Source organism: Netta rufina (genome assembly GCF_964035555.1).
Source record: "Netta rufina genome assembly, chromosome: 1".
NCBI lineage: Eukaryota > Metazoa > Chordata > Aves > Anseriformes > Anatidae > Netta > Netta rufina.
In genome coordinates, this window is record NC_140123.1 from 76554805 (window position 1) to 76565998 (window position 11194).

Consider the following 11194-nt stretch of genomic DNA (forward strand, 5'->3'; position numbering starts at 1 on the left):
ATTGTCCTTTCTTTTCAGTGATTAGGATGTCAAGGCACTTAATGAGAGTTTTGACTTTTTACCAGGAAAGAGGAGCAGAATGCGCCGTCCGCCATCTCCCTGACAACCAATTCTACTTACTACAGCACATCTGCACCGAAGGCTGAGCTGCTGATTAAAATGAAGGACATGCAGGAACAGCAGCAACAACAGCAGAGTGAAGATGATTCTGAAGATGAGCTGGATCATGACTTGTCAGAAAAGAAGGTAAAAGACATTTCTAAATGGTTAATGCAATGCTCTAAGTCGCGTGCATTTCATTGCCCATGAATTGGCTAGCTAAAGAACCCTAAATACAAGGCCTAAGGGGTTGGTGTAATGTCCAACTGTGAATTTAGGAATTTCATGTTAGGTGTTTAGTGCAGCTTGATACGTATTTCGGAAGGGCCCAAAGGGGGAAGTTTTGAAGGGTTTATTTTCAAATATCTTTTCTCATTTGATATATTTCTCACAAAATGGCTCGGGTTGGAAGGGACCTTTAAAGGTCATCTAACTCCAACCCCCCTTTCATAGGCAAGGATGCCACCCACTAGATCAGGTTGGCCAAGGCCCCATCCAGCCTGACCTTGAACGCCTCCAGGGATGGGGCATACTCATTTCTCTCATTTGCTATATATAAAGAGCTATTCATGCTTGTGTATCCCACTGTAACTGGTGGTGGGTTTAGTTGCACTGTATTTTTAAAATGTAGGTCATCAACTTGGGTGTGTCATGAGAGGGAAGGTACCCCCTGCCCATCACCCTTTTTTCATTTTCATGAGCAGCAAATCACTTTGCTCTCAGTCTCTCCTATAACCAAAGCAGTAGTGGTGGGACAGGACTAATCATCTTGGTGGATACAGGGGAAATTGCTCATCACAAGAGAGGTAGTCTTCTTAACTCTTGTTCATCCCTATTCTCGTTCCCATCCTTCAGGGTTTTATTTCTGCTCTAAGATCAACATAATAAGTCACATCTGAAAATAATGATATCCTGGCATTTCAGTGGTTTGAGAAACTGTTGTCCTGTGTTAAAGTCATCACACTTATTTCATTAGTCATTTGGCACAAAATGTTTTAACTGTGGTTCCCAGTAGGGATCAGCTGGAGTAAATGGTTTGTTTTTTCGACTCAAGTGATGTAGTTTGACTCTGCCTAAGCCAGTAGTGCAGTGATGAGCAAATCTTTTCACTAAAGTCAGCTCTCTGTTTAATAATCAACTTGAGGGTGAATTTGGTGATCCAGCCCCGAAGAAGGGTCTTTGAATTAAACATTAGGAATATATTTAGTCACCAAGACCGAGGCATCACAGAGGAGATTCCCTGTGTCAGTGGCATCCAGCTCCTGCACCGAATCTGAGGGAGCTGCAGTGTTTTCTGTTGTCGCTGTCTTTTTTCCTCCCCCCGTTGTCCCTCCCTCCCTCTGCCCGCAGCACCATTCAGTACAGCAGGCGCTGCCAGGGGCATGCCATGGCTGCAGCTGGGGAGCTGCCCCTGCCCTCTCCCCAGGGACCCGCTGAATCCCACAGCTGCGCTGCTTAGACAAACCAAGGATTTCACCGCATTTGGAACAATTCCTTTTTATCTGGTGCCGCACGTGACAGCCGCTTCCATCATTTTTGCTAGAATTAGTGTCCTTCTTACTAAATACGGAGTGGGGGTGGGCTGGAGGTAAAATTAAAGCTTTCTTGTTTGCCTGACAAGTGAGAGTAAAACTTTTTTTTTATTTTAAGCAAAACCACTCTGTATTTGCATTTGTGTCTCTAATCAAGAAAAGTGTGTTCCCCTGTATCTACTCCTCCCTTATCGCCCCAGTTCTGGTATGCACCACTGTGCTGGGAGAAATTTCATGAAGAGCTTTTAGCAGAGCTCCTCCATCTTCCTCTGGGTCTCTCCACACCATCATAACCATGCACATGTTGCTGTTTACTTCTCTCCCTGCTCCTCCGCATGCAGTAGGATGTGAGCGCTCAGTTCAGTGGGCTTTCATCCTGGATCTTGTCAGAAAACATACATAACTCGTGGTAAGTGGGTCAAGGCATCTTTGTTAAACAGATAGGGTATGTTACTTGGCCCAACTTCACATATTTGGCAACAGCTTAAGAAGGGATCATTAAGGACCCAAACACTTCAATAGCACACTTTACGACTTCAATTATTTTTGTAGAGATACACGCCCAGAACCCGTTCTTTGATTCCTAGAAGTCAATCGGTTCTGTTGAGATATCTTAATTTCAGTCCACTGTGGAATGATTGTAATATTTGTCATTCTCTGCTCTGCAAAGCACAACTGTGTTGTTTGTTTTTGTTTCCTTTTATCAGCCACAAAGTGATGGTGTGAGTTAGAAATTTCATAGAGGCATTTCCCAATAAAAATACATATTTGGGATGATCTCTGTATTCCCATCAGGAGTAGAAAGCGTACCTCGTATGCTGAATTTAAAGGAGGTTTAACCCAAGTACAAAATTCGGAACAGATGTTGAAGATACTACAGGACAATTTTTCGTACTAGGGAAAATCCATGTGTGGCTGAGTAGGAAGGGTAGGGTCCCCTTTGCATTTAGGAAAGCGTCAGTAACAAAGAGTCTCAACATTAATTGAAAAACACTTGTTTTCTTTGTGTTTTTTTTTTTTTAGACATAATCTTCATGTGAAATGGAGTGGTGAGCTAAAAGCAGAGTAATTTATGTACAAAGCAGCACCTGAGTGAACCACCTGAGAAGCACTCTGCTTCTGTGTTGCTAGTCAGGTCATCAGCAATTACTGAGAAAAAGATTGGGTTTTGTTGTTTTCTTGTTTATTAGTACAGAATTCACAGCTGTAAATTTATTTATCTGCCAGCTTCCAGGTGTAGATTGGAGATCTTTGGGCTCAGTAGGTATTGAACATCGTACAGGTTTTCTGCTGGCTAGCAAAAGCACATAGTGAGCTCATGGTTGCAGCATCCACAGGCTGTTTCTTCTGGGTAGGAAGCAATCAGTTATGATAATACAAATTGTAAAAGATATGACAGTTTTCGAGAGGGCCTAAATACCTCTCACCTGCAGAAGTGCTCCTTAAGAGCCTTGAGTCAGCTGCTTGTTGACATCCAAGTAGGATGCTACTGTGAAGATGGCTCTTTTATCATTGTTAGTGTGTTTGTTTGGTGGCTTTATTTTTTATTTTAAGAAAGAAAGGAACTTGACTGTTCAAGATGGCTGATCTGGATTGTCAGTCCCCACGGGTAAACATCAAGCACAGCTGCAGAAGTGGAAAAACTCGAGCGAGTAACGTATAGTACAACAGGATTCTGTTGTTTCAGATGGCAACACAGCAGCATTGTGCGTGTGCATGTCATCTGAGGGAAAGAAGAGCCTGGCACTGTGACCTACATAATCCAAATCAAACTGTGCGTTTGCTTTGAGTGAAGAGAGGGGGGAAAAAAATCAAATCCTGCAGATTAATCAGTCAGTAAAGCAGACATCTGTAGAACTGCTTACTACCTTAATCTTTTGGACACCCAGACTAACAGATAACCCAAATCCAGATTAACCTGGCCTGAGTATATTAAATCAAAACGGAGAAAACCAACCCAGATAATCCACGTGTTTGAATTTTTACCTTTAAAAAGGCTGCTTAAATTTTCAGGGTATAGTTGCTTTCTGTAGAGACGGCAGGCTTCTCTTTGGCCCCAAAGTAAGTTGGCAATGACTGTTTGGTGGTGTCTGGGAGCAGTAGGTGCTATCAGTCTATTTCTCTATAATCATGAAGGCTTGTAATCAGATTTGTATTTAGAAAGAGTTCCTAAAGAATGTCGTGAGTAATTTTCTCACAAAAATTGGAGGGGTAATGACTATTTCAAGCTATGTAATTTTCATTTAGAAATGGCAGTAGCAAGTGTATGGTTCAGAGAATGCTTTGGGGAATTTTCTTACCTGAAATTAGCTGAATACTAACGAGGCATCCACATTTAAATTAGCGAGGCATTTTTAGAGCATGATTCATGTCACAGTTGGGTAGGTGACCAGCTGAAATGAGTCCCACCCCTTGTGCACAACCGAAAGCTAATGGAGGCCTCTGCGATGAGGCCCTCCTGCCCAAATGCAGGGTGGGGCACAGGTCATTAAGGGACGAGATTTGGGTTCTTGGTCAGGCTCTGCTGGTGACACATGATTTTTCCAAGCCAGGGCACGTGCATCCCAGGTGATGGGGAATTACACCAGAGAAACCTTGAGAAACTGCAGGTGAGATGGAGTACTTGCCTGGCACGGGACAGTGCCTGTCAAAAATGCTAGCGTGGTCCTCTGTTAGAGCAGAGCCACTTTGCACAGGCTGCTTTGTGCACTGCTGAAGTAGATTTTGTTTCCTCTTCTGTGCTGCAGGGACTACGATTTCCCTACAGAAATGCTGTAAGGCAGTGATAACTCTAAAGATCCTCTGAGCGTGGAAGGACGGCTACTGGGGGGATGTTAATAAACTACAGAAAGGAAGAGAAAGCTAGACAGTGCCCTAGTTTTAACTGTCATGTGGAAAACACTGAATTTTCTGGTACTGTTTATCTTCCTGCAGTGTAGCTCTTCAGAAAGGTGCTATGGACCTGGTATTTAGAGAGGAAAAGATGCGCTGTACTTTATGCTGCTCCACAGCAGGCTTTGAAGGTGTTCAAAGAAGCAGCAGTAATGCCTGCTTAAAAAAAAAAAAAAAAAAAAGTCTTTCATCTTTTTCCACAAAGGTGAATTGCTTTAACGCAGGTCTCAAGCTGAGCATTGTAGACCTACATCCTGAACCTTTGGATCCAGCAATGTTATAGCTACCGTAGACATATATTTATGTATAATGCACTCATTGTCAAAGCCACACGGGAATTTCACTGTATTAAAAATGTCACACAGCAGTAATAGATTTCTGATGTGGCTTCCAGAAATAGAAGTGGGGGAAACTGCAGTAGTGCTAATAAATTCTCATCTCTTTTATTTTCCACAGCAAGAACTTATTGACAGCATCAGTAGGAAGCTGCAGGTGCTGAGGGAAGCACGGGAGACACTTCTGGAAGACATCCAAGCAAACAATATCCTGGGGGAGGAGGTTGAAGCCATTGTGAAAGAAGTCTGCAAACCAAATGAATTCGACAAATTCAAGATGTTTATCGGGGACCTGGACAAAGTGGTCAACCTCCTGCTGTCCCTCTCAGGTCGTCTGGCTCGGGTGGAGAATGCTCTTAACAACCTGGATGAAAACACCTCACCAGAAGAGCGGGTGAGAAAGACCAGTAGCAATATAGCTGCATTTAGTGAACCTGATACGGGTTTCTTACTTGGTTTTATCTAAAATATAAAGATCAAAATGAGGAATAACAGTTGGGTACATCTTATAATGCCATTTTCTTTAGATTTCTTACAACTTTTTGCTTTGTTTTGCTTTTGCTTGGAATACTAAAACTGCAAGTGGCTTGGCAGGCAGTGGTGTTTTGGGGTGCAACATAACTGGAGAACAGCCCTCTCAGAAAAATGTTAATGAAAGAGGAAAGCTACTGATAAGAGCATAACAAAGGAGACAAAAATACTATCCAGTCTGATAACACAAAAGATGGGAAAAGAAGTGTAAGTTTGTGCTAACATGCAGAAAGCTTACAGGTTTCTTTATATTCCACAAGGGTCTTGAGAGAAAATTGTGAGATCATGACAAAGAAAATGTTCCTCACGTGCTACAGTTTCCTCTACAATGCCTGGGAAGAAAGGACAGAAAGGACAAGCCCTAAATATAAATAAAGGGGATTGGGGCAGGAGTGAGGCCCTTCAAAACGAATTTTTCAGCATAGAAATGGCCTGCTAATCGAGGAGTCCCAGCAGGTGTGAAAATTTCAGGAGGGCTCAAGCTACTCTTACCTTTTGGACCCCACCTTGTCCCTTGTTTAATTCCAGATCCCAGCAGGGCTTAGTTGGGAGGCAGATACCTATTGATACAGAAATGCACCAAGGGAGAGATGTAAGCATGTGGGAAAATCAAAGGTTGGAATAAATATAGGAGGGGATTATGTGTCAAGTGAGCTTAGCCTCTGCAGTTAAATAAATGTAAAGTGGGTATTTGAGCTCGTAGCTGAGAAATGAAGTGCCAGAAGTCCACCTAAGCATTGTATCAGATTTTTTTTTTTCCACGAACTGTGGATTTATGTTGTTTTCTCAACATGCTCCATTGTTTCATCAATAAGAATCAGTAAGTGCTGGGACCAATTTGGAGCTGTGTTCTTGCTGTTTGGCCCTAGCTGCTGCCAAGCATACTTGTTTAATGGCTGTCCAGACCCCTTTCTGACTGAGGCAAAGGGAAGGTATTTGACAGCTTATTAAAGGGTAGATCAAAGCTTCTGAAACTTACAGAAATTTAATCCTCTTTAAGACAGATTTTTTTTTCTAAATGTGGTTGCAGTTGCCTAATGGGCTTGAAGATGGGAGTGTAAGCTGGGAAAAGATATACCAGATGATTTGAGCACATAGGGAACACAGCTTGAGAGCTATGATAAAAATAGTGTATGTAGCTAGGTATGGAAAAGAAGAAGGTGAGTAGGTGGCATGGTAAGGGCAGGCAGAAATTGTCTGTGTATTCTGCCATCAAATGTAGACTGACAAAAATCCAAATCCCTAATGTATTCTAATCCCCATGTCTTCTCATGCATTGACACCGTAGTTTTGCCATAGTAACATCAGATACATGTCTAAAAGTGTCAGTCAGAGATGCTCCTCAAATGGATCAAGTCCCTGCTAGATACTTTGACTATAAATATAATTTGTGTAGAGGTATGTATGTATGTCTTGGAATTTAGGCTGGCATCTGTGGCTTTGGCTTTCTTTCGTCATTTGGTATTATGCAGCCCACATTATGATATTTGGTGTATTACCAACGTACCAAATGAACAAAACATAGGGGAGATTACTTCCATCTCCTGTCTTCCGTGGGGCTCGTATCCCTAACGATCACGGGTTGCTATTTTGTTTGTTTGTGGTTTTAAGCTGATGGTGTCTAATAAACACGACTCTGATAGCTCTGCACTTTCCAGAAACCACCCCCAGCCAGCTCAGCAGACTGCGAAACAAACAGTCTGTCAGCAAGCAAGTGACCACTGTTGAATTAATACTCTGTCTATCAGGTGGTCTCTCTTAGGTCTCTTTTGCCACGAGCAGCAGTGTCAGGTATTTCAACTGTAGCTGCTGAAAGTGATTTCTTCTGAAATAGCTTCCGGCCCCCTCCAGTATCTTCCCATTACTTCCTTTATCAGTCAAAACCAGAGTGCATTGGGAACCCTCAAGCACTGAATGAGCAGTTCACAAACTTGATCAGGCACCCAGGCCCCTGAGACCTGTTCTTGCTAGACTAAGGCCAAGTGCCAACTAGGAACTGGATGTTGGGAAGTCACGTGCATGGAGGCAGACCCTTTTTCTTCATCTGTTGTTCAAAACAGCAAACAAATCTTGAGAAAAGCTCTCAATAGGAGGAGACAAAGCTTGTTCCATCAGAGCAGCTTCAGATGTCCTGCATATGGCTGAGGTCTCAGATCAGCGCTATGAAACAACAAAACAAAACAAAATCCTTCTGCACTCTGTTTTGCTTTGGTTGTTTGAAGTCCATCAGATGCCACCAGCCTCTAACCCACCTGTCTGCATGGTAGGTACAAGCAGTTGTGCCTGTAGGCCTGGTGAACCATGTAACCACTGATTAAAGAGTCTTCTCAAGGGTGCTGCCTTGCGCCTGCTAGTGTTTCACTTTACCCTTCAAAGCAAGCTTTCTGGTGTCAGTCATCTCTGACAGAGGTAAATGCAAACCTGGGATGTATCTAATTTGCCTTCTACCTTTCTACATCCCACTTACCTAAGGCATACCCTAAACCTCCACAAGGGTAGAGGTGCTTAAAGTATCGTTTAAGCAAAGTTTGTAACAGAAGCAGTGTTTGCTTTCCTTGAACTGTGAGGTTACTCAAATTCATCTTAAAGCCATGTTGCAGGCATGGTAAGAGGAAACAGTCCAGCTTAAATCTCAGGAATTGTTGGAAAGGGCTGAACATCCCACCACGAGACTGGGTGGGTAACCGTGCAAACTGAGCCACCAGCTGTTTGCTCTGTGCCCTCTCGTGTTCATCCAGCTCTAATCCTTCTGTTTCTTCTCAGTGTACAGCAGAGCTGCTCTGTGGAGCAGTCTGGGCATGCTCCCACCTCTGGGCTTGGCTGCTAGTCCCACTGGTGAATTTTGGAGAAGTCTTTCCATCTCCTTGCAGCAGATAGCTCTGCTCGCAAGTTACTTGCAGTGAGAATTTTCCCCTGGCATACACTCAAAGGAAGATCCAACTGCGTGTGTTTCTGGTAGTGTGTGATTTCTGTCAATTGTCTTCAGTGGCTCTCTTGAACCCTGATTTAATCTTTCAAGCATATTTCAAGTACACTGAGAGCAAAAGTCTCAGTGTTTCACCCTCTGAGCTTTGAGCCCCGTGTACAACCAAAGGCAGCACGGGATTCGTGTGCAGCTGACAGACATGCCTATTGTAGCTTGCCACGTGCGTCCCCCTTTGTCTCATACTTTCATCTTGAAAAGACACAGTTTCTGTGGTCTATAGAAACACTTTCCTGTAAATCCTTTAGGCCAATTATAGTGTGTGTCATGTAACATATGAAGTCCAAATGAAAAAAAAAAAAAAAAGATTTACTCGAACAGCTTCACAAAAGCAGATTGTGGTTTATTTGAAGGCATAGGTTCTCAAAGAAAAGCTGTGAAGAAAAGCTAAAAATTGCAGCCTTGTACCTCATTGTGGCACTTTCTGATTAGGTTCAGAAGCCTGTACTGGGATTCCTGACATCAGAGTAGGCCAGCCGTATTCAGTGGTGCTGAAAAAAGGCAATTGGTTGTAGGCAGACATCTGAAGTAGGTCAGATATAATATAGGTCAGATAATAATACTCCAGTTTCTCCCGATGTGCTACTGAAGGGTTGTAGCTGAGTGATTCAGGTGTGGCTGCCTGCCAGGAGCAGAGAGGTGAAGCTGGGTCAGATGAGCATCACCTTTCTTTCTTGTACGCACACATGAATGGGATACAAAGCTCCTGTCCTCTTTCTTTGTGTGGTTCTCCATTCAGTCTCCTTCTTTCCTGTTTTGTATCTTCCGTGCATTAGTTCTCAAACAGTAGGAGCTCCTGTCTGGCCAGAGCAGCCCTTAGAGCAAAGCAGACTTGTGTGTCACAGCAATGTCTCAGATATCCTCCTCTGCCATAGCTGTGAGAGAGCGATTATTGTGAAGGCACGAAGCAGGAAGTTTGCAGCCCTTTAGGAAAGATGTTTTTTGTGTTTTTTTTTTTTTCTTTTTTTCTTTTTTCCCTTTTGTTATCTTGCCTCAGCTTTCACTATTGGTCATTTGGTAAGACCACATGGTTTCATATCTTGTGGAGAAGCCATGCAGATTGACGCAGAACTGCATAATGTGCAGCATCGTGAGCTGTGGTGTAAGAGTAAATTGCTCCGTTAATTAAAATGTTTCTGTGCTCTCTAACCACAGCTGTTTCAGTGTGGAAGTTCAGTGCTGTGTTTTGAAGATCTGAGACGTAGATGAGTGAAATCTTATTCTGGAGAACCTGGACCTTTCTCAAAGGCAACTGTGCTTTTTATAACTATTTAGAACTACTAAATAGTAAAGCAGTCTTTGAAGCTCTTGCTGCTGAGGCCAATAGGAATTAATGGTGGATCGTTCACTGATTCACTAAGTTTTATTCCTGTTTATTAAGTATGTTTTATCAGTATAAACTTTAAGGAGAAATCTTATTCTACCTCTCTACATATTTAGGAAAGTGTCTTTTCAGATAAAACAGGCATAAGACTTAAAACCTGAAGCTCAAGCTGGTGAACTCTGTGAATTTAAACTGTTTTTCTTTTCCCCTAAGCGGACATTGGTAGAGAAGCAGAAGCTGCTGACCCAGCAACATGAAGATGCAAAGGAACTGAAGGAGAACCTGGACCGTCGAGAGCGCATTGTCTTTGACATTTTGGCAAACTACTTGAGTGAGGAGAACTTAGCAGACTATGAGCACTTTGTAAAAATGAAGTCGGCTCTCATCATCGAGCAGCGAGAGCTTGAGGACAAGATCAAGCTGGGGGAAGAGCAACTGAAGTGTCTGACCGATAGCCTCCAACCTGAACGGCTCAAATAAGTTTGGCCAAGGAAATGAAAAATGGGAAAGAAGGAAGGGATGGGGGTGTTTCCAAGTATACAAACGAATATCTTGGCTTTCCTGAGTGTCCAATAGAGAAAAGAGTGCACAAGAGAAAAATAGCTCTCACAGCAGCAATAATACTCGTTCATTTTTTGGGATGATGTATTTAATTTTTTTAGAACACATTTTTATTGCTGGACTCTACAGCCACTTCTCATTGCTTAAGTTACAGAAAGCTCCACAGAAAAGGATAGACTCTTAACATTCCTGCTCCGTAAGCTGAAAGTCTGTGGCAGTTCTGCATGCAAGCATTTTTTAGAGTAGGATGTATACTTTCTTTATGTTCAGAAGCTGTACAGATTGCTGGGAAACCTGATAGCAATTTATGAATGCACACAAATTTAGAAGCTCTGAATATAGTGGCTTTTTTTTTTTTAAAGACACATTTAATAGGGGAAGTGTGCCTCTTACACCTAATATATTCAGATTGCTGAAATGTAGTGTCACTCTGATCCTGTGGCATCAGACACTTTTTTGTAATATTGTAGATAGGATGGCACTTTCCCCTCACAGAAAATAACTTTTAAATCAGTCTCAGTTTAACACTTCTTAAACCAGCTTGCAAATCACCTAATAGCTACCTTACTGAAGGTGGGGTTTTTTAATTATTTTGCAAGATGCCATTGTACACCATCTTGCTGTAATACAGGTGACTTTCTTTTAAAAATTGTGCTTGATTTAAGGCTGGCAGTACTGTGCTGATTTTGTTCAAAACATTTCTCATCTAAATTATTTAGAAGCTCATATGTTCTTTCTTGTGCTTTTTATGCATGTTTTTATTCCTCCTACCCCCAAACTGCTACATTTTATGAAAATAAATGTAGGCTAAGGACACTGCTTCTGTTTTTCTTCTGATTGCTGAACACTGCGATTTTTATATAGACAGATAAATTATACTGAAGTTGACCTGCATAAATGCCGTTCCCTTTCTACTTTCTCAAACTACCAAATGCAA

The 11194-nt window shown here is 42.3% G+C and overlaps 1 protein-coding gene across 2 annotated transcripts in view; it reads left to right on the forward strand.

Annotated features, from left to right (window-relative positions):
* The window catches only part of SHROOM2 (shroom family member 2), a gene marked incomplete at its 5' end in the record, with an annotated part of 122603 nt that extends 111908 nt beyond the window's left edge, over positions 1-10695 (forward strand). For both annotated transcript variants that reach the window (XM_084305560.1, XM_084305561.1), the window contains 3 exons: positions 66-246; positions 4980-5252; positions 9910-10695. In XM_084305560.1, coding sequence (XP_084161686.1) covers positions 66-246; positions 4980-5252; positions 9910-10176 — 721 coding nt within the window. In that variant the 3' untranslated portion in view covers positions 10177-10695. The remainder of the gene's footprint in view (positions 1-65; positions 247-4979; positions 5253-9909) is intronic.
* Positions 10696-11194: the final 499 nt, after the last annotated feature.